The sequence below is a fragment of the Talpa europaea genome, assembly GCF_964194135.1.
Source record: "Talpa europaea genome assembly, chromosome: 4".
In the NCBI taxonomy this organism is placed as follows: Eukaryota; Metazoa; Chordata; class Mammalia; order Eulipotyphla; family Talpidae; genus Talpa; species Talpa europaea.
The window spans coordinates 68,832,857-68,856,758 of NC_140070.1; the positions used below are offsets into that span (position 1 = coordinate 68,832,857).

At 38.3% G+C, this 23,902-nt stretch overlaps 1 protein-coding gene across 2 annotated transcripts in view; it reads right to left on the minus strand.

Annotated features, from left to right (window-relative positions):
• The window catches only part of GOLIM4 (golgi integral membrane protein 4), a gene marked incomplete at both ends in the record, with an annotated part of 106,025 nt that overhangs the window by 18,695 nt on the left and 63,428 nt on the right, over nt 1-23,902 (minus strand). Inside the window, 7 exons of one of the 2 annotated variants that reach the window (XM_084232393.1) lie at nt 59-391; nt 13,147-13,305; nt 16,625-16,708; nt 17,232-17,314; nt 19,747-19,897; nt 21,201-21,254; nt 23,072-23,121. In XM_084232393.1, the coding sequence (XP_084088519.1) occupies nt 59-391; nt 13,147-13,305; nt 16,625-16,708; nt 17,232-17,314; nt 19,747-19,897; nt 21,201-21,254; nt 23,072-23,121 (914 nt within the window). The remainder of the gene's footprint in view (nt 1-58; nt 392-13,146; nt 13,306-16,624; nt 16,709-17,231; nt 17,315-19,746; nt 19,898-21,200; nt 21,255-23,071; nt 23,122-23,902) is intronic. The other variant, XM_084232394.1, reaches the window with a different exon arrangement.

The window sequence follows — 23,902 nt, forward strand, 5'->3', positions numbered from 1 at the left end:
TTCACTCCTTATCTCAGCCCACAAAACAATCCCAGGAGACCTAAAGGTGACCTCGTACCTTAGCGTGAGCATGAGCTTCCAGAAGGATGTTGGCCTCTTTGGGTTCATGCTGTTCCCTCCACTCCCGTTCTTGCTCCTCTGGTGAGGGGTCATGTTCCTCCTCCAAGTGCTCTGCTTGGCCAACCTGCTCCATGGCCTCCTCTTCCAGGGCCTTTCTATGCTCCTCTTCCACCTGGTGCTCCTCAGGCTCTCTGGCGTCTGCTTCATGCTGGTGCAGCTCTGCTGGAGCCTGAAATTCTGCCTCCTTCGGGGTGGGAGGATAAGGTTTTCTTTCTTCCGTTCTTTCAGGAACTGCTTCATGCTTCTCCCACACATCACTATTTCGAGACACCTAGGTCAAGCACATCACTGGAAATGACACTCTTCTATATTGAAAGTAGTGATACAACTTCTTTATTACCATGTCTATGGGGTTACCACACAAGCAAAATCCTGGAATCTAGACATACAGAGTCCTGACTGAAAAGTCTGGCTGCAATGGAGTCACTTAACTCTTCTCACTGTGTAATCTCACCTATAAAATAGAGATAACGTAAGCACAATTTCATCTGGTAAATAATACAGTAAATAACCTAAAAGAGAGTATAAATGATTACATCAGTAGAGTCTTCCCTTAAAAGCAATCCAACTTCATTTTCCCTTAGAATAAAAAGGGAAAACCTGTAACAACTTCAAGTGATGAAATGTCTACACAATTTTCTTCAGTGTAGATTTTGAAAAGAGAAGGATGAGATCAAATTGAGGAGAACTTGGGTTTAATATTTTTAATTATTCATTTATTTCTTACACCATTGCTCATTTTAGATGGTATTTGATATCTCTCCTTAGGTGTAGTCCCTACAGTTCTCCCACCACCACAGCCCCTTGTGTTCTTCCTTCTTCCTTCTTGTCTCCTCCCCTGCTCTATGCCTTAGATCCATGGTCAGCTTGCTAGTTTTGACTTTTTCCTGACACTTTGATCAATTTCTCTATATTACACATATAAATGAAGCCAAGAGTTGGACTTATTTTTTATTAGATAATATTAAAAAAAAGAATCTTGATAGTCATGGGCCTCCATATTTGCTAAAACAGTCCACCAAAGCAGATACAATAAAACATTAACATTTTATTAATGTACTATTGATTATTTATTAGTAAATTAGAGGAAACCCTTTGTAGATTTTTTTTTTTGCATTGATGGAAAAAAGGCATGTATTTGCATAGAGAAATTTTCTAATCCTGGTTGATTTAAATCGATTATCCCTACTAGTTTCAATGATTTCTATATGATTATTTGGGGAGGGGACAGAGCAAATGAGATTGGGTCATAAGAGCCTCAGACTGCAGTGCCACTCTTAGAAACTTGAAGCCAGTCCACTGGGGAGCTCTGGTGAAAGATTCCCATGCAGGAGACCTGCACTGTGCAGAAAGGGCATGGTGAGGGCCTAGAATCCACTGTGCTAAGTCACTTCCTGGAATCTGCGTGGAAAGCTCTAACTCAAAGAACACACCTTTGACTCCAAAGCTGAGAAAGATTCTGCAGGTGCTACAAGTGAAGCTGCAAGCTAAACACATTCCTCTACAAGTGCCTTCTTGCAGGATGACCCAAGATGTGTGCCTCCATGATTGCCACTTGGGGTGAGCAGAGTAAAGGAGTTTTTGAGAAGAAAAAAATTTTAAAATTTCTCTCTGGAATTTCAACCTTCAGGTACCCACAGTCTTGAAAGCTCTGAGGCCTAACACATGCTTTATCTGTCCAGCATTGTTGCCTCTTCCTGTGCCCTATTTCTTCACATAACAAATTTAAAAAATGCTCAAACAGCTGTGATGACCTCATCTCCTTTGTTTCCCTTCTCTTAATGAATTAGCTCAAGTCCTGTCAGAGGTGGTTACAATCACATGCCTTCAAATCACTGTACATACCTTTCATTCAGGTTATACATATTTCAGAGTTGCTTTTTTGTTATTATTGGTCTTACTACAGTTTTTCTTTTTTTAATTACCTCACCAAACCACCTGTGCCCATATCCCATCTGCCTCCATGTCCCATATCCTTCACTCTTTCCCCTTTTTCCTCTGGTAACTATTATCTTCTCTTTTTTTGCTGAGTTCAAATTTTTATTTCTTCTATTGTTTGCATGTAATTGTTCTTTGGTTATTTATATTCTGTAGATAAGTGAAACCATCTGCAATCTGTCTTTTATTGTTTGGATGATTTCACTCAATATAATCACCCCAAGATGCATCCATTTTGTGCTAAATGCCACCGCTTCATCTTTCTGCACAGCTGTGTAGTATGTAATTGAATAGATATGCTTCCCACTTTCTCCATTCATCTGGTGAAGGGTACGCAGGTTGGTCCCATCATCTGGCAATTGTAAAGAGTGCTGCTATGTACATAGGTATAGCTAGATCTTTTCACGTTAAATTTTTCAGTTATTTGTATGACTACCTACTAGCAGTACTGCTGGGTCAAAAGGGATTTCCATTTCTATTTTCTTAAGACAGCTCCATACCATTTTCCACAAGGGCTGTAACAATTTGCATTTCCACATATAGTGGACGAGAGTTCCTTTTACACCACAACCTTGCCAACATTCGTTAATTCCGTTCACTTTTATATGGGCCATTCTCTTAGGGTAAGGGTGGCATCTCAGCATTGTTTTAATTTGTATTCATCTTATAATAAATGACATTGAATGTTTTTTCATATGTCTATAGGCCATCTGAATGTTCTTTAGAGAACTGTCTACTGAAGTCCTTTGTCCATTTTTTTAATTGGGTCATTTGTTTCTTTGTTGTTGGAATGTATAAGTAACTTTGTATTTTCTCTGATGAACCCCTCATCAGATATATGGTATACAAATATGCTTTTTTCCCATTCTGTAGGTTGCCTGTTTGTTTTTTTAAGGACTTCTTTTGAGGTACAAAAGCTTTTAAGTTTGATATAGTTCTATTTGTTTATTTTTGTTTTTGTTTCCCTTGCTACTAGGGTTGTATTCCCAAATACATCTTTGTAGTAGATGTCCTATAGTGTAACCCCTATATTTTCTTTTAAATGCTTTTGGCTTTGGTTCTTTTGTGCACATCTTTAATCAATTTTGAGTGAGTTTTTCCTGTAAGGTGTTAATATGAATCTTTCTTTTTTCATTTTTTTTTTTTTTGCATGTGGCTATCCATGATTCACAGCACCGTTTATTAAAAAGGCTGTCTTTTCTCCACAGTGAGGTCTTAATTTCTTTGTTAAAAATCAGCTGTCCAGGGGGCCTCCCTGGTGGCTTAAGGGGTTAAGATGCAACCTATGAAGCTGTCCGCAGCCTCTGCAGCATGAGTTCGATCCCCAGCTAGCCAGGGAGCTACCCACATGGCACAGCAGAACTCTCCTGACTCACCCACTGCTCCCCTCAGCAGTGTACTTCGGTCAGTCTGCCTGTTCTGTTCCCCACTCTGTCTCTGGTGAATCCTCTTACCCCCCCACACCTCTGGCCTGTGCCCCAGCTCTTGTTTGCATAAATAAATAAATCTTTAAAAAAAAAGTTTAAAATTTTTTTTTAAAAATCAGCTGTACACATCTACATGGACTTATCTCTGGGCTTTCAATTGTGTCCATTGGTCAAAGCTGCTGTTTTTCTTCCAGTACCATAATGTTTTCATTACTGTTGCTGTGTAATATAGTTTCAAGTCAGAAGATGTGATGTCTCCATTTTTCTTTTTTTAAGATTCTGTTAGCTATTTGGGCCTTCTGTGCTTGCAAATAAATTTGATAATTTTTGTTCTATTTCTTTTTTAAAAAAAAGTCATTGGTATTGTGACAGGCACTGCATTAAATCTGTAAATTGATTTTGATAAGATGGCCATTATATATGATCTTCACTTATCATAAAAGAGGGAAAAAGAGACGATATAATATCAATAGGAAAATTTGCCACCCCCTTTTCCCCTCACTCCCAATCCTCTATATCAGAAAAAAAATAACTTCTTTGCTCAGATTGTCCCCCCATAACTGAAATTAATGTGACTAGATAAATGTGAAAAAAAAAATAACACAAACATAACTGAAAACTGGAGTTGTATAAATAAGTAAACTAGGATGGTTAAGTCCTTTATCAGACATCACAACATTTGGATGGGCACATTTTAGCAATGCTGTTGCATAGCTGGCAAATTTGACTGCTCTGACTTTGTATGAAATCAATATTTCATTGAAGAGCCCTGAGAATTTTCAAACACCTGTCATTTATATCCACAGCATCCCTCTATAAAAGTTTAGAGCAGTTAACTGTTATCTCTACTTCACAGGTGGAAAACCTGTCATGCTGAGTCATCAAAAGATTAATCCAGAAGGGGGCGGAGCAACATGGCAGCGAGGAGACGCTGCGAGTAAGATCTCCCATTAAAAAAAGTTAATAGGGAGGAAAAGCGGCAGGTCCCAGTGAGAACTGGGACACGGAAGATAAACGTGTGACTCCAGCAAACTACCCGAAGAAGAAAGTGGCCATAAAAGAGGACTAGAAGGGAGGGAAGCGCAGAACCCTGCTCCCCTCCCCCACCCACAGAGGCGGCACTCTCCGACCGGCAGAGAGGAGGAAAACAACAAACCAAAACGGCCAACAAGAACAAATGATGCAGCAAGCTGGACTGTGAGTGGAAAGGAACTATTGCAGCCACCACACCCCGTGAATGGGAGCTGAGGCGAACCCTGCAGGATTCGCCGCGGTGGTGAGCAAACGGGAGACGCGCACATAGCCCCGGGCTGCCAGTAAGCTTGCGCGGAAAAGCGGCGCGCTGGGCGCGCTTGAAAAGCAAGTGCAGACCTGGCGGCTGCCCAGGTCCCCGTGCCTGTGACCTAGGCTTGCGGGGAGACGCGCGGAGGTCCTCACTGAGGTGAAGGTCCCTCCCTGAGTAAGCAGGAACCAGGCGCCCAGGCACGGGAGCGGTGCAAAAGGCGCCATTCCCGCGCCACTGAACTGGGCTACAGCCCGCGTCCTGGAACTGAGGGCTTTGAACTGAGACCCGGGGCATGAAAATTCGGGGCGTGGGTTCTCCACGACGGTGGGGCACAAGGCAGACACAGCACCCCAAAGCTGTTGAGGTGTACCCTACCATTCCCGCTCTGTTCCCTGTCCCACAGGGTGGGGGGAGGCGAAAAACAGCCCCCCAAGGACAATAGGAGAGATCTCTGGCGCCACCTAGCGACCAAGAAAAAAAGTCACTAACACCCCATAGAACAGGAAATTTCTTAAGACTGCTTGAAAAGGGCAGAAGGCTTCTGGAGGACCCAGTGGCCAGCCGGGAAGTTAGCCCACGCCAGGCCCCTTCCGACCAGCAGTCTGAGCCCACAGAGGGAGCAGGCACCCACGTCCGGGGCAGACCGGGTGCGCAGAAGAGTGTGCCTGAAACCGGAGGCGCAGGGACTGCATCCCGCTTCGCCATTTTAGAACAGGGACATTTCTTCAGTAAAAACTGCCTAAAACCAGCAGAAGGCTCCCCCAGAAGACAGAGATGGCTCCTGGAAGAGCCAGAGGGGAGCGGAGAAGTCCACCCAAGATGCCAGTCAGTCCGAGCAACACAGTGTCCCAACGCATACGACAAATTAGAAAACAGACAGTAGGGAGTAGAAGAACCACACGCAACCTAACAACTCCTCAGGAAAGAAGCACACCACAAAAAGAAAACCACTCCCCAGATTGCAACGCCAGCAACTTGGAAGAACTTCTGAGCCTTCCAGAAAGAGAATTTAAAATTGCCATGATTAAAAAAGTGATAGAACAGAAGAAGGAAATTGAGTCCTAAAGAGGGAAGTAAAAGAAATGCAGGAGATCAAAGAATTAATGGAGGAACTAAAGAACTCTGGGAAAAGCAATGAAAGCAGAATAGGTGAAATGGAAGAGCGAATAAGTACTCTTGAAGACACAGAAATAAAAAGAACCAAAACAGAAAAGGAAAGAGAAGTACGAAGGAAAAAGAATGAAGAAAGACTTCGGGAACTATCTGACTCCATGAGGAAAGGAAATATAAGAGTTATAGGAATTCCAGAAGGAGAGGAGAGAGATGTAGGAACAGAGAAAAAATTCATGGATATAATTGAAGAGAACTTCCCAAATGTGAAGAAGGAGCTGAAAATTGATATACAAGAAGCAAGAAGAACACCAAACTTCCACGACGAAAGGAAAAACACAGCAAGACACATAATAGTAAAGCTCCCAAGAATCCAGGACAAGGAAAAAATAATGAAGCTGACAAGAGGGAAAAAACAGATAACATTCAAAGGAAAACCAATCAGGCTGACATCAGACTTCTCTGAAGAAACACTACGGGCAAGGAGAGAGTGGAGGGACATAGTAACAGACTCCAAGAAAACAGATGCCAACCAAGAATACTCTATCCCGCAAAGCTCTCCTTCGTCCATGAAGAAAGAATATGGACCTTCCCAGACAAAGAGAAACTCCGGAATTTCATTACGACTAAACCCCCCACTCCAAAAAATACTACAAGGAATCCTAAAGCCAGAACCTCAGAGGGACGAATAACAACGAAAGAAGACCAAAAAAAAAAAAAAGTTATTAAAAGAATAAATAAATAAAATCAAAGGAAAGACAAACATAATGGCAAATACAGATGCTAACATATCAATGTTAACTCTAAATGTAAATGGACTAAACTCTTCAATAAAAAGACACAGAGTTGCAGCCTGGATTAAGAAACAAAACCCAACCTTTTGCTGTCTCCAGGAAACACATTTAGCTACAAAAGATAAAAATAAGCTCAAAGTCAAAGGATGGAAAACAATCCTACAAGCAAATGGGCCAAAAAAGAAAGCAGGAACAGCTATATTTATATCAGATAAAACAGACTTCAAACTCAAAAAAATAAAAAGAGACCCCAATGGTCACTACATTATGATTAAGGGGACAATACTTCAAGAAGAAATAACACTCATTAACATATACTCATCAAACGAAAGAGCACCAAAATATATCAGACAACTGTTGTCCTCTCTGAAAACAGACATCAGACAAAACACATACGTAGTGGGAGACTTCAACACACCACTATCAACAATGGATAGATCAACAAGACAAAAAATAAGTAAAGAAACTAAAGCTCTAAATAAGGACCTAGAGCATTTGGGCTTAACAGACATCTATAGAACACTAAACCCAAAAAAAAAGGAGTACACATTTTTCTCAAGCGCACACGGATCATTCTCCAGGATCGATCACATACTGGGGCACAAGACAAACATCAACAGATACACCAAGATTGAAATCATACCAACCATCTTTTCTGACCACGAAGGCATCAAACTAGAAATAAATCATAAAAAGAAGGCAAGGAACTATCCTACCTCATGGAGATTAAAAGCCACACTACTGGAAGACCACTGGACTAACGAGGAGATCAAAGAAGAAATTAAAAAATTCTTTGAATTGAATGACAAGGAGGACACCAATATCCTAAATGTATGGGATGCAGCAAAAGCAGTAATAAGAGGAAAATATATAGAAATAGAAGCTCACATCAAAAAACAAGAAAGAACTCAAAGAAACAACCTAATCTCGAAGCTCAAAGATCTAGAAAAAGAACAACAAAAAAACCCCAAAACCAGTAGAAGAAAAGAAATAATAAAAACCAAAGCAGAAATAAATGAAATTGAAACTAAAAAAACAATCCAAAAGATCAATGAAACCAAGAGCTGGTTCTTTGAAAAAAAAAATAAAATAGACAAACCCCTAGCTAGGCTCACAAGGGAATAAAGGGAGAAAGCACAGATAAACAGGATCATAAATGAAAGAGGAGAAATCACAACGGACACAGCAGAAATCAAAAGAATAATCAGTAACTACTATGAACAGTTATATGGAAACAAGTTCAACAATCTAGAGGAGCTGGACAAATTCCTACAACTCTACAATCACCCAAAGCTAGATAAAGAAGAAATAGAACACCTAAACAGACCAATTACAAGCAGCGAAATTGAAATGGTAATCAAAAACCTCCCCAAAAACAAAAGCCCAGGACCTGATGAATTTACAAATGAATTCTTCCAAACTTTCAGAGACGAATTAGTGCCTATCCTTCACAAACTCTTCCAAAAATTGAGAAGGAAGGGACAATACCAAACACGTTCTATGAAGCCAACATTACACTAATACCAAAACCGAATAAGGACAACACAAAAAAGGAAAACTATAGGCCAATCTCCCTAATGAACACTGATGCAAAAATCCTCAATAAAATTTTAGCTATCAGAATCCAACAATGTATCCATAAGATAATTCACCACGACCAAGTTGGATTCATTCCAGGGGCACAAGTGCCGGGGACCAGCCTCCGGCAAAATGTCGTGTCAGGGGTTCCTGAAAGGATGAGACGGCGTCGGCGAAAACGAAAGATCTGAAACTTAAGGGCTGAGGGGGAGGGAAATGAGGTAGAATGAGGAGACACCGAAACTTGGTGAGGTGCTAGTATCTTCTGCCAAGAGACTCAGCAGGTCTTTTTTAATTTATTATTAGTAATAATAATAAGGAAATACATTATCATGTGTAAAGCAAAAACAATTAGTATATTATGTTTTCCATAGACTACTGGCCCCTACAGGTCTTAGCTAGACGGCAGCTTTTAAGGTTAATAGATAATAAACCAGACCTAACATTAAAGTTACTTATTTTTTCATTTAGACAATTATTTAAAACAGTGAATAACCACCAGTGCATCCCTATCAGCTAAAGCCTAAGCATCAAAGGACTATTTTATTCACATGACCTTCAGCCGGAGACCAGCTGTTCCTTAGCTATCAGAACTTTTTCTACCTAGAAATTCCTTAACTCAAATAGCTTTATATTAAAAACTTTTCCAAGAAACTTCAAGAGAAAACAAAATAGAAGGACCTATTATAATTATTGTATTGTAATGCTTGTCAGTATCCTATCTGGCTGGAGCAACAAGGCCTCCTGCAGCACACAAGGATGGTTTAACATCCGAAAATCAATCAACGTTATCCAACACATCAACAAAAAGAAATATAAAAACCATATGATAATATCAATAGATGCTGAGAAAGCTTTCGACAAAGTGCAACACCCATTCATGATAAAAGCCCTTGAAATTCTTGGGATACAAGGAACATACCTCAACATCATAAAGGCCATCTATGACAAGCCAACAGCCAGTATCATTCTCAATGGTGAAAAGCTGAAAGCAATTCCATTAAGATCTGGAACAAGACAAGGATGTCCACTCTCACCCCTGCTTTTCAATATAATACTGGAAGTCCTAGCCAGAGCAATAAGACAAGAGAAAGACATCCAAGGAATCCAAATAGGAAAAGAAGAAGTCAAACTATCACTATTTGCAGATGATATGATAATATACATAGAGAACCCCAAAATCTCCACAGAAAAACTAATTCAACTCATCAATCAATTCAGTAAAGTGGCAGGATACAAAATCAACACGCAAAAGTCAGTAGCCTTCCTACACACAAACAATAAATCTGAAGAAGAAGAAATCAAAAAAACCATCCCTTTTATTATCGAAAAAAAAAATCAAATATTTGGGAATAAATCTAACAAAAGAGGTAAAGGACCTATACAAAGAAAACTATAAAACACTGTTAAAAGAAATAGAAGACGACACAAAGAAATGGAAAGACATCCCCTGCTCATGGATTGGAAAAATAAATATTATTAAAATGGCCATCCTACCAAAAGCAATATACAGATTCAATGCTATTCCAATCAAAATCTCAATGGCATTCTTCAAAGAAATAGAACAATTATTGATGAAATTCATATGGAATCACCAAAAACCCCGAATAGCCAAAGCTCTACTGAAAAAAAAAGAAGGAAATGGAGGCATCACACTCCCAGTCTTCAAACTCTACTACAAAGCCATAATCATCAAAACTGCATGGTATTGGAACAAGAACAGACATAAAGACCAATGGAATCGAATAGAAAATCCAGAAATAAACCCACAGATTTATGTTCAACTAATCTTTGACAAAGGAGCAAAGACTATGCATTGGAGCAAAGAAAGTTTGTTCAATAAATGGTGCTGGGAAAACTGGGTTGCTACATGCAAAAGAATGAAGCTTGACCACTACCTCACACCATACAAAAAAATCAACTCAAAATGGATTAAAGAACTAGACATAAGACCTGAAACCATAAAATACATAGAAGGAAATATAGGCGAAACACTACGGGATTTGCACATCAAAGACATCTTTACAGACACATCACCCAAAGCAGTGATAGTGAAGACAAAGATAAACAGCTGGGACTACATCAAATTAAAGAGCTTCTGCACAGCAAAAGAGACAATAACAAAAACAAAGAGAAACCCCACCAACTGGGAGAACATTTTTGCACCCAACACTAATGATAAAGGACTGATCACAAAAATCTGCAAAGAGCTGATGAGACTCAGCAACAACAAAGAAAATAATCCAGTCAAAAAATGGCCAGAAGAGCTAAAAAGAAACTTATCTGAAGAGGAAATGCAAATGGCCAACAGACATATGAAAAATGTTCAACATCACTTGTAATCAGGGAAATGCAAATCAAAACTACCATGAGATACCATCTCACACCAGTGAGAATGGCACATATTAAAAAAACTAGCAACAACAAATGTTGGCGAGGGTGTGGAGAAAAAGGAACTCTTCTGCACTGTTGGTGGGAGTGCAAACTGGTCCAACCACTGTGGAAAGCTGTGTGGAGATTTCTGGACCTACTAAACATAGAGCTTCCATATGACCCAGCAATTCCACTCCTAGGTATTTACCCAAAGGACACAGAAACATCAATTCCAAAGAACACCTGCACCCCTATGTTTATAGCAGCACTGTTTACAATAGCTAAGCTTTGGAAACAGCCCAAATGCCCAAAAATAGATGACTGGATCAAGAAGATGTGGTACATATATACCATGGAATACTACTCAGCATTCAAAAAAGATAAACACATGCAATTTGCAGCAACATGGATGGCGCTGGAAAGGATCATGCTCAGTGAAATAAGCCAAAAAGAAAAAGAAAAATACTGGATGGTCTCACTCATAGCAGGAATCTAGAAAACTTAAATAAGGGACCAGGAAAATGAATATAAGAAAGTGAAAATCAAAATCAACAAAAAACTATGAACCAGAGACACTTTTTGGGGGGTGGGGGGCGGGAGGGGAAGGATTGGGGTCAGAATGGGGCGTTTGCAATTGTATGGGGGAATATAAAAATAAAATTTATTATTTAAAAAAAAAAAAAAGATTAATCCAAAGAACAGGCAGCCAAACTAGGAGAGAGAATAGGACCAATTACCAGGCCATGAATCTGGTCTGGTCGTGTGTTCTTAGTGATATTGCAGGACCCAGAGTCTATGATGACACAAAATCTGTCAATGAAGGAATGTTATGCACTGAAGGAGGACTCATTAGAAGTCCACTCAGGCCAACTTAATTATTCCCCTAAAATGGAAACTCAGGGCAAGTTTAAATATCACTATTTGAAACAATTTTGTCAGAGGGTAAGATAACCATACTTGCAATTTCTATTACACATGATTGCAAAAACAGTCTTGTAAGAATTAATGATATGGGTGACACTTGTTTTAATGTTCCACTAAGGAGATATCTTAAGCATGTTTAATTTTCAGGAAGGAGAGAATACGAAAAAAGTACATTATAATATGGTACTCATAACCTCGGTAATTTCATTAAGGCCTTTTAAAGCACTGTATCAAGTTCAAATATATTATCAACTTTATTCCTTGAGTGGGCTGGTTTCACAAAATATCCTCCTGATTATCAACCTTCTCACTGTACCCCCAAAAGAAAAACAAAACAACCCTTTAAAATTCAGACATAATTGGGGGGCCTCCCCGGTGGCGCAGCAGTTGAGCGCTGGGTTGCGAAGCTGCCCGCAGCCTCTGCAGCGCCGGTTCGATCCCTGGCTGCTCCTCGGCCACCGGAGGAGGGTCCCACATGGCGCGCAGACCTCTCCTGCCGCCCGCTGCTCCCCTCAGCAGTGTATTTCGGTCCTTCTGCCTGCTCTGCTCCCTGCTCTGGCTCTGGTGAATTCTCTCACCCTCCTGTACTTCTGGCTGTACCCAGTGCTTGTATAAATAAATAAATAAATCTTTAAAAAAAAAAAATTCAGACATAATTGGGCCTCCCCTGGTGGCGCAGGCGGTTGAGCGCAGCGCTGCGAAGCTGTCCGCAGCCTCTACAGCATTGGTTCCATCCCGGCCGGCCCGCAAGGGTCCCACATGGTGCGGTGGACCTCTCCTGTCTCGCCCGCTGCTCCCCTCAGCAGTGTGGTTTTCATCAGTCTGCCTGTTCTGTTCCCCTATCTGTCTCTTGTGAATCCTCTCACCCTCCCACGAATCTGGCCTGTACCCCAGTTCTTGTATAAATAAATAAAATCTCTTTTTTTTAATATTTATTTATTTATTTATTTATACAAGCACTGGGTACAGTCAGAAGCACAGGAGGGTGAGAGAATTCACCAGAGCGAAGGCGGGGAGCAGAGCAGGCAGAAGGACAGAAGTACACTGCTGAGGGGAGCAGCGGGCGGCAGGAGAGGTCTGCGCGCCATGTGGGACCCTCGCCCGGTGGCCGGGGATCGAACCGGCACTGCAGAGGCTGCAGGCAGCCTCGCAACCCAGCGCTCAACCACTGCGCCACCAGGGGAGGCCCTAAATAAAATCTTTAAAAAAAAAAAAAAGGTTTAAAAAAATTAAAAAAAAAAAAAACCTGACATAATAGGTCCTTTCTGACTGTAGCCTCTTTAAACAAATAAATCCACATGAATGAAGATAGCATTTCACAGAAAATACTATAGCAGTTCTTAAAGTGTGCTCCCCAGACTAGCTGATTCAGTTTAAAATGCAAAATCTCAGGTCTCACTCCAAATTAACTGAATAGAAATCTCAAGACTGGGGCCCAATAATCTGTATTTACGGCCCTGCTGGAGACTTTGATATACACTTAAATTTAAGAACCATTGTTCTACAGGGCGAGTTGGCAACATTTAGAGCAGTTCACCTAATGACAGCTTGACAGGCATAGTGACCTGACCACAGAACGTTGGTTCATGCTGCTTACCTCTTGTGGCTCTCGGGGTGGCTTCTCCTGGACTGCGCTGTCACCTTGTGGAGAATGTGCCAGCTGGGTAACATTCTGCTGCTCTGCTTGATCTGTTCTCCGAAAGCTTGGAATCTTATTCAGAGTATCTTTCAGTTGTTTATATTCTGCAACTTGAGTCTGCATATTAATCGTACCACCAGATGCAAATTGCACAATTTGAAGAAGGAAAAAGATATCATTCATAAATGGGCATTAGGGATTACTAGAACAGTAGACAAAAATATAACACTTAAATACAAGTTAGTGAAAATATGCAGATTGTTACCATGCTATAGTTTGTTGTTGTTTTTTTAACTTGGACATGCTTAGCCATTTTAAGCTCATGCAAAGTAGAATTAAAAGGAACAGATGTTAGTTTCTCATGCTACATTAAACAAAGTCAGAATTTCCATAAATAACTTTCTACTATAAATGTCAATATTAAAATTTTAAGAAAGCTATGCAATCAGGTTAATAGCATCAAAAATCTATTAAAAATACACACAATAATACAAATAGAAGTACAAATATCTTTTTGCCAACATGGTCCAAGTAACATTTTTCAATTGAAAGGAATCATAAGTTTAAAATAACACACATTGATAGATACTGTGTATACTATATATACATATATATATATATATATATATATATATATATGTATTATATAACTCAGGCCACTCCCTTTTCCCAGTAAACTTGTGCTCAAGGAGGGACCTTTACTTTCTAGAGTGCCCCAGGTATTGCTATATTATGCTCTGCAGATTTGGAAAGCAACAGTAGATGATGAAATGAGACTAGATTTTTATTTCCAAATTTGGAATGTTCCTTTCTTCTAATGTGAAAAAGGTGCTAACATAGTTACAGGTCTCAAATATACTCACATACGGGTATTTGTGTATAGCGGAGTGTGTGTCTCTGTGTATGTGTTTGTGCACGTGATATTTTTAATTAAGGAACTTGAAAGCGGAAAGAAATTCAAATATGTTAACTAAGAATCAATAGACACAGTATGTGCTTAGTTCATTATCATGTTATCATTGAACAGAAATGCTATGTGTAAGCACACACTTACATAAACACATACAAAGAATACATCATCTTACATAAACACATACAAAGAATACAACATTTTTTCTGAACATGTTTTCCACATAAGCCCACCTTCCTCAGTCACATGGCAGAGAGGGCAGGAGAGGGTAGACCTCAGCAGGCGCTCCCATCACAACAGCCACATACCCTGCATGGTGACTTACACCCCCAAGGAAGAGGCGTCTTTTTTGCCTTTTTCTAATTCACACAAAGTTGAAGAAGTCTGCTTGCTGAATCTGTTTGAGCAGAGTGCTTATTTGTAATTTGTACAAAGGTGTATCATGGTGGCAAATAGTGATCCTTATCCCAGAAATTGACCAAAACATTTTGCAAACCAAATTTGGAGGTTAAAAAGAAAATTACATCCACATATTAATGACTTTAATATTTTAAAACATGGAGGATACACAATGTCAATTCTAGACTTTCTTTTTCAGCCTCCTAACTATATCATCTTTAAAGGTAGCAATGCTATGGTTTGTGGTTTTCAAATATTAGTGTGCATAGAGACATGAGCAGATCACGTTAAAAATGTGGCACCCACACTCTAGAAATTCTGACTCAGTAGGCATGAAGCAAGACTCAGGTAACTGTGATTCAGGGAAGTCTCAAAAAAAAACACAGACTTAAAAGTTAAGTGTGACTTTGATGTGAGGAAGAACTAAACTTCAAGCTCAGTTCTGGTCACAGATCTTGGGTCAGCTGCTTTATTTTCCTTTGACCTCTCACTTTTTAGTTCTAAAAGGGTGCAATGCCATATGGCTCAGAAGGTTGTAAACATCAAAAAATAAAAGTTCTTTACATAAAGTCCTTAAAATGACCCCTGGGAAACTGTAAATACTCAGATTCTATTCTAGTTTTGCCTCCCCCCCCCAAACAGTTCAAAATCAGGTTGTGAACACTGAATTTCATCAGATGATTTGCATGAGAAAGCTGGATGCTTGAAATAACAAGGAGATTCAGGACATTTTTAACATGGGGGTCAGCAGTGCAGCTATCATTAAATTATCACATCTACTTCTGGTAACTATCAAAAAAGGGGAAAACAGGTAGGACAAACAGGAAGCCAAAAGGGTATTTCAGACACAGAAATTATACATAGGTTAAATAAAAATGTTTCCTATGCTATATTCTACCAGTAGGCCTAGTATGGAATTTTATTTGGATCATTAAGTGAACTATTTTACTTATACTTCTCTGGATTCTTGGATTGTTGCTTAGTTTAATATTTATGAACATTGTACTACATACATATAACTACATGTACTGCATATACTACATGTACTACATATAACAATCAGTTTATATTTCAGTATGAAAAACACCATATAAAATAATATATGTAGGCAAAATACTTGAAAAATATTTTATAGAAAAGGTTTATAATGAAATAATCTCCTCTAAAGTAAATTTAATTCATACTTATATAAAAATAACCACACAGCTAACGTTTCATAGGGAGATACCAAACCGATGACTACTTAAAAAGGGATCCCACAGACATAGATGCCAAAGTTTCTGGAATGCAACAAGGCCTATCATATTGTACTTTTAATAATTTTAGAAAGACAAAAAATAGTTCATAGTCTCCTGATAAGTACAGGTAGTTTTTTTATTCCTAATTCTGCCAAGAGGAGTGAAAATCTAGTGACAAAAACACATGGTGAATAAGTTAGCCATCCCAATGTTTTTCCTTTTATAAAAATTGCAAAATGTAGAGTATAGTATTACTTCAATAAGGTCTCCCACACTTGCATCTGCTTGTTTCTTCATTCAGTAAATATTCACTAAGGCCCGCCATATGCCCGGGACTATTCCGGACTTTGAACAGATAGAGCTTATGATTCCTCTTTATACTTCTCCAGTGGTATGAGAGCTCGCTTCTTATTTTCTTTAATTTGACCAACAACACTTAAGTCTAGTTCTCAGAGGAGTGTATGCATACTAGAATTCGGGGAGCAAGTGAGGGAATGACAGAAGTAAAAACCAGACAATAACTTATTTTGTAGCTCGCATCATAAAATCCTGTATTTCCTGTCACAAGAATCAACACAAACGCTATAGCAGCAAAAGCCCATGTAGGTGAGATTTCTGTGATTTAAAACAAGTATTAGACTTCTGCACATAGGGGCTAGTGCAGGGTAGAAAGAGTCATGTGCATCATACTACCAGTGCAAAATAATCAATGGTCTATTTAATGTTCTCTTGATTGAATTTTGAAAGCATGCACAGTTCTCAGAATGAGGATAGCTCTGTCCTAAGACGCTCACTGAAGATTGACTTGTAAGAGACTACATGCATAAAGGAATTCAGAAATGTTAAGCAGACTTTAAAAAGAACCAGCAGAGGCTGCTACCCTTCTAACCTGTGCAGCAGCTAGTGCACTCTTGTGGTCTTCCAAAGTCACTACAAGTTGTTCATGCTCCGAGAGTAAATTCTTATGCTGTTGCTACACAAAAAAGAATTTTACATGTTGAGTTTTAACATTCTAACATAAAATCTTCTTTGGCTGACAGTGGTATAACCATCCAACACTCTGTTTGCTTGTTTGTTGCTGCAGCATTTGTTAAGATTAAAAATCATTGTAGCAAGAAGGCTATGATTAATGTAGTATTCTAAAATCTAAAATGTGCTACCCACATACTATCATTACAGTGAAATCAAAGTTAAAGGAACAAATACTTCAATAATAAGTCTTTTAAAATAAAAAGCTTATTAAAATGCAACTATCTGGTAAATGAATCATTTCAATACTAATAAAAATATTTGGATTTTCAGACCATCTTTGGTCTTGGTAAAAATCTTATATACACTCTAGTTTAAGCATCTAATTTACTCATCTTGGTAAAAATATTATGTACACTCTAATTTAAGCAAAGCCAAAAATGATGGCCAATCAGGGAATGATTTTTAGTCTTTCTATAAGATAAAGCAGACAATAATAGAAAGGAAAATGTTTGGTTTTATTTTACCTTGACATCTTGAAGCTGTGTATGTATGTCTTGATGTGCTTTCCTTAGTTGTCTATTCTCTTCCCTCAAATTGTACACAGTTTCTATTAAAAAAAAAAAGAAAATTCCACATAAAAACGTTAGATTTTCAGGGTTTTATTTTATTATTCTCACATCTAAAGTCTCAAATTGTTTTAGGATTTGTTTTAGACTTTGACAGGATACCAACTCACGAAAAATTACAAAGTTTGGGTATGTGGCATGGATTCATCTGGACAGCCCAAAAAATCTGGTTCAGCAGTTTGTTGTCTTTAACAAAGATCACTCAAACTAAAGTGTTGACATGAAAATTACTTAGCAAAGTATCAAAGGCATTGTCACACTCTGCTAATTAAGGTCTCTTAAGAAATTTCTTCCAAAAACTAATTTGCAACACCAATACTTATATAGGTTATTTTTATAATAGAGTCTCTCCCTCTTTCTCTCTTCTCTCTTTTATTATTTCTTTCTTATTCTTTTGTATTTGTTGCCTCTGCCTGCACCCCAAGGTATCAGTATATTCTCTTTCTGATGACAAGCACTCTATACTAAACTATATTTCTCCTTTTATCCAGGATGCCAAGAATTTCATTTTTTTATTTTTTAAAGATTTATTTTATTCATTTATGCACACAAGAACTGGGGTATAGGCCAGAGGTGTGGGGGCTGAGAGGATTCACCAGAGTCAGAGTGGGGAGCAGAACAGGCAGACTGACTGAAATACACTGCTGGGAGGAGCAGCAGGCAAGACAGAAAGGTCTGCTGCGCCTTGTGGGTCAGCAACCTGGCCAGGGATCCAACAATCCAACTCGGTGCTGCAGTGGCTGGCGATAGCTTGATAGCACTAAGAATTTAACCCTGTGCCACCAGGGAGGCCCAGTGCCAAGAAGTTTAGACCAGATTATGAGGCTTGAATTTCCTCAGAACACAGAACTTACAAACATGTGTCCTATATTCCATCGTTCTTTTTTCTCACTTTTCTGCATAATTTGTTAAAAATTGCTATCTATTGACTTCAAAGCAAATATAGAGTAGACATAAGAATACCTGCCATCTAAGGCTATTGCTAAAACCAAATGATCTGTATTATGTAAAACATGCCAAGCACAGAAAATGTTATTTATAGAAAATGTTATTTCTCATTCGTTAATGAATTTACTAATTGGTATGATTTAGTATATTTACTCATCCCAGCTCAAGGGGCCCCATGTCTCTTCCTTCACCAACCAAAGGTATCACTACTGCAAGCTCGGCAATGCCATGACACTGGAGTCCCTGGTTCTTTCCTCACTGAAATGACCTTTGTGAGGACTTTTTTCCTTTTGCTGGTTTGTCATCTTCAATGACCCTCACCACCTGCCACGTCACTAGCACACCAAGGCCCCTACATGTCTGCATGCCTTGGGCATCATCTGTTCCTATCTGGCCCACCTCTACCAAGACCACCTGCATCCTTTGTAAACTGCCTTGGTAGTTACTTAATTCCCATGTGCCTTTTTTGCTGCAATTATTTTGAAACACTAATTTGAAAAAAAAATTGCAAAAAATGTACAGAGAAATCTGAAGTCCCCATAACCCACCTGCCCTTGGGGAAGAACTACATGACATCTTACATACATGCAATGCACTGCATCCTAACCAGGAAATTGTTTAGTATAATACAATTGACTACAGATTTTTCAGATTTCATAACTGTTTTTACGAACACTGTATGTCTTTTAAAACTAATTTTCATTGTCAAATGTACTTAGCACCTGAAAAGTTGATTGTAAAATGCCTATTTCCCTTTTCCAGAAGTAACATATACTCAGAGCATAACAGGTTTCTGTTCACATTTGCTATGAAAACATCTGGTGCTGGTGTAGATGGCAGTTACTTTTCATTAAAGATTTACCACATACCACTAAATATTCTAGGTGCTTTACATGAATTATTTAATCCTCATACCAAGCCTGCAAGCAAGCTTGATAATTTGTAAGATTATCTCAGTTTTATAGATGGAGTCTGCAGTAATTACATTATTTATCAATTTCTGCAGGGTCACAAAACTAGTAATTGAAGAACAGCCAATGTTCACCAGGACAGTGACTATAGAGCAGGCGCTTTCTGAAGCTACTATTAATCAGTAGCATGGAGTCTTTCTGCCCCCTTGGAGATTTTAGAAATGTCTGGAGAAACTGCCCAAATGACAGGGGACAGTAATGGCATTTTAAGTAAGAGGTCAGCGATACTAAATGTCTCCCAACACACCTTAAAAATGAAGTGTCTTGCCCAACATGGCTGATGCAGCCCATGGAAAAACACTTAAGTATTCCATTCTGATTCACTGTACAAACCCAAAGAAATAAAAATTAATGTTCAGCGTTACAGAGAAATAAGTGACCACATGATAAATGTAGATCAATCACTATGCAAAAAATAAAAAGCCTACTGTTCCATTAAAACATAGTTATGGGTCATATTCCCATTTAAACTGGCTAATAAGATTTCCAAATACCTTTTAACTTAGAAAGTTCTTGTTCTTTCTCTTGCTGCAGCTGCAGGTATTTCTGCTTATGGTCATTAAATGTCCTACTGAAGTCTTCTCCTTGTTTACGATGTTCTTCTTCCAAATCACTGTGCTGTTTCTTCAGCTCCTCGTGTTGACTCTACAAAGATGAAAACTTGAGTGGTGATTTACAGTTTCCAAATGTTATCATTTGGAGCCTGTCTCTTGAAAGAAAGCAGGAACAAGTGAAGAAGTAGCTTCCTTTTTCTCAAGTTGCTTGTAATTCATGCAGTTCCTGTCCGTTTCACTTACATTCAATGAATAGCTTGGGATCATAGCCAAAAATAACATTCTCCTTAGATTCTAACATCAATGTGAACAATAAGAAATTAGAACTTAGGATGAAAGATGGAAAAGGGAGCTATTTGGGAAAATTCCCAAGGAAATTTCCATTACTGTGGAAACTAGGTAAAGCTACTAGAAAAATTTATGCCTTCCTGGGTATTCTAGACTTCCTCTTTCAATGTAATGTTTTCCCAGGAACAATTCAATTTCCCTTCTTTGGTTTTTATTCTTCCTGATAATCAAGTTTAATGAAGAAGAAGGAGTGGAAAAGATTCTTCTCTCTTTTAGGGAATTAATAAATCAATGGGTTAGAAAATGATTCTATTTATCTTGACCCTATTTATAATATTATGTTGTACTCACCATCTAGACAAAATCTACAGCCTCCAACTTCTCCAATAACTAAGGATGTCTAAGGACAGTTAATTCACTTTCTTGATAATAGGAAAGATTCTGTTTTCAATGAAAAGCAATGCCTGAGTGATATAGAAGACAGACACTATCAAATAAACAACTGGAGGTCAGGGGTAGAGATCTCAGGAGTTGAGATCACAGGAGTTGAGATCACAGGAGTTTTCTACTGTGCACAATGACACACCACTTATCTCTGAACTTGATGGACCAGTGAATCTCCCTTCCTCCTTCCCTCTCTCTCATCTTGAAACACAGTAATGAGTTTCACCTAATAACATAGGAAGGGAAATTTTTACATATAAATTCCTCTGCAAAAGGACACAATAAATATTAGTAAAATGAAGGAAGCTTTCTAGTAGACCTATTGCCTCCAGTGAGTCTAAGCTAAAAGAAAATAACTGAGCAAAAACACTGAGAGAAATTAAATAAACAAATAAAAAGCCTTAGAGAATAAAGTGAAGAACAAAATTAGTAATTAGCTGACCGGAGAGCATGATTTATAGAAAATGTGCAATGTGCTAAAATATGTGTTTTAAATTGGGTGATAAATATGATGAGACATTACAATTACACATCATTTCTATTCAAGTATGACTTTAATATAACATAGCACAATACAAATCAGTTTTCTGTAAACCTTCCTTAATCACTTATGATATTTAATACTCTAATTCATTCATGAAGAAAAAGCTTAAGTTACTCACTTTCAGCATCTGATGTTGAACATTCAATGCACTGTATCTACTATTGGAATCTTGCTGTAAATTGAAAAGAAAATAGTTAACACAAAAATAACCTATCTGACTCTTACGTTAAACTCAGCTTAAAGTTCTTAATAAATGCATTCAATCCATTTCACTTATGTAAGCCAAAATGAATTCTATCCTTGAAGCAGGATATCACTTGAGCCATCTCTTTATTTAATATCAGATATGAAGTTTGAACATTCCCATATATTTGCTAGATTTTGGTAATTAAAAGCAAGATATAGAATCCTAAAACAGAAGTCTAGCAGAGTTGATTTACTTCCACTCTTCTATCCAGGGAAGAGCTGAATTTAGAGAGGAATTTGTCCCTGACACACACTGACCACACTTGGATAATACATTGTGTTGGGTGCTCTCAGGGGGCAGAGAGGATAAACCAACAGGAAGCAGGTCCTCCATGCTTAGCATGGCTTAAGGGAGGGAAGAGTAAAGACAATACCCTTCACCAAACTTCAAGGGGAAAGAAATTCTACATACATTACTTTACCTCAGGAGATTCCATTTTACAAAGTGAAAAACTGATGAAGAACTAGGAACAGGCCAAGGGCAAACACTGGCTTCAGTAGCAGAGTCAGGACTGAAGCTTGAATCTAATCTACAGCTGAACTTCATAACTGAAGTATATCTTTGAGTGGAATAGTTTCACATATGAACCTCACACATTTCCATAATCCTGGGTCCACCACAATCAGTCAGAAGCTTTCTAGTGGTCCTACTGCCTCCAGTCTAAGATGAAAGAAAATATCTAAGGAGAAACACTAAGAGATATTAAATTAAAAAGCCATCTGACATGTTTCTCTCCTTGCATTGTATGGGTCTGTCCCTAAGCCACACCTCTTACTCTGCCCCATAGCCAGGACACATACACTTGTGGTCATTTCTTGTTTCACATTTTTACATCTTATAAAATGAAATATAATTTTGTGTTATTACTTTATTTTATTGCTTTACAATTTTGTTTAACTTACAAGGAAATTATATGGTAAAATACACAGTAGTGTGCATACAAGCTTGGTTGGGGGTGGGGTGGGCTTTAAAATCATGTAAGCGTTGAAGGCTGACAGTCTCCTAGCCATTCAAGGAACTGACTCTTCTCATTCTTAATACTCCCAAATGTCAATGTTTTATTCAACTAATACTCATATTTTTCTTAGAATAAGAGAAAGACTTGTTTTTCTCCAGTTAATTTAAACATTAAAAAAATGATTTAAATGTCAGTATCATTCATTCACTCATTCATTCCACAAATGCTTTTAAAAGCCAGCTACTATTAGACTCTACACAGTATTGTTTGTGCAAGTAACAGTAAAGTTGTGCAAAAACAAACCAAAATAAATATTACAGTCTACAGAGAGAATAACAAATAAAAGAGTAAAGTGTTTTATTGGAAATTTTTTTTTTATTTTTAAGATTGATTTATTTATTTATTTATACAAGCACTGGGTACAGTCAGAAGCACAGGAGGGTGAGAGAATTCACCAGAGTCAGAGCGGAGAGCAGAGCAGGCAGAGTGACGAAGTACACTGCTGAGGGGAGCAGGGGGCGGCAGGAGAGGTCTGCGCGCCACATGGGACCCTCACCCGGTGGCCAGGGATCGAACCGGCGGCGCTGTAGAGGCTGCAGGCAGCTTCGCAACCAAGCACTCAACCGCTCTGCCACCAGGGAGGCCCCTTTTATTGGAAATTTTTCGTGGCAAAAATATGTATTTCAGCCCTACAATTCTAATGATCGACAGAATAGAAGATCTTGTAGCTGTATTTTCCTCTACTTCAAGTTTCATGAAACAAAAATTAAGAAAAAAAACTTACCCTTCCTTTATTTAATGTTTCTTGTGCTTCTAACTTGTAAACAAGAAAATCTAGGGAATACAAAATGGAGAAAAGAAAATTTAAATCAATTTATTGTGGAATAATTTAACATCTTTATGAATAAATACAAACTTTATTCAGACTTGCAAAAAAGTGTTTTAGGTTTATAACAACCTTCTTGGTTACTCGTATACTTTATTTTCTCTCTTAATGCTTTAAAAAAGTTGAAAAGTATTGTAAATCTCCTTTTTACCTTAAAGTTATATATCTTGCATCAACAAAATCACATTATAGCCAAATGATTAAAAGCACATGTAGAATGTCACTATGATTAACTCTCCCCAAAATTAAGGAGAAAACATGAGGCACATCCAAATACAGAGATGATTTATTGCAATCCACTAGATGGCATACTAAAGTCATCCAGCACCTGAATGCGCCTAAAGCTTTATTATCCACTAGATGGCCCTATAAAATCACTCTACATTTGAAGATAAGGAAATCGAAGTCCCATCAAAGCAGCTTAATGATGTCAAACCTCTATTCTTCCACAGTCTTAATCCAGGGGTAGGCAAAACTTCCTTAAGCCAAACTGTTCTCCCTCCTTTATACACCACTCCATGGTAATCAGGCAGAACAACTAATTTAAATGTCAAAATTTAGCACAAAACATGAATAAATAAAAATAAGAAGGCAGATAACATAAAATCACAAGCTGTATAAAATCTATGCTTTATGGAAAAATTCTGATAAAAATCAAATGCATTGCCTAATACCTGGGCTAAATATCAAATCTTTCAAATTGAACCAACTGGCTGAGGCAATAAAAGC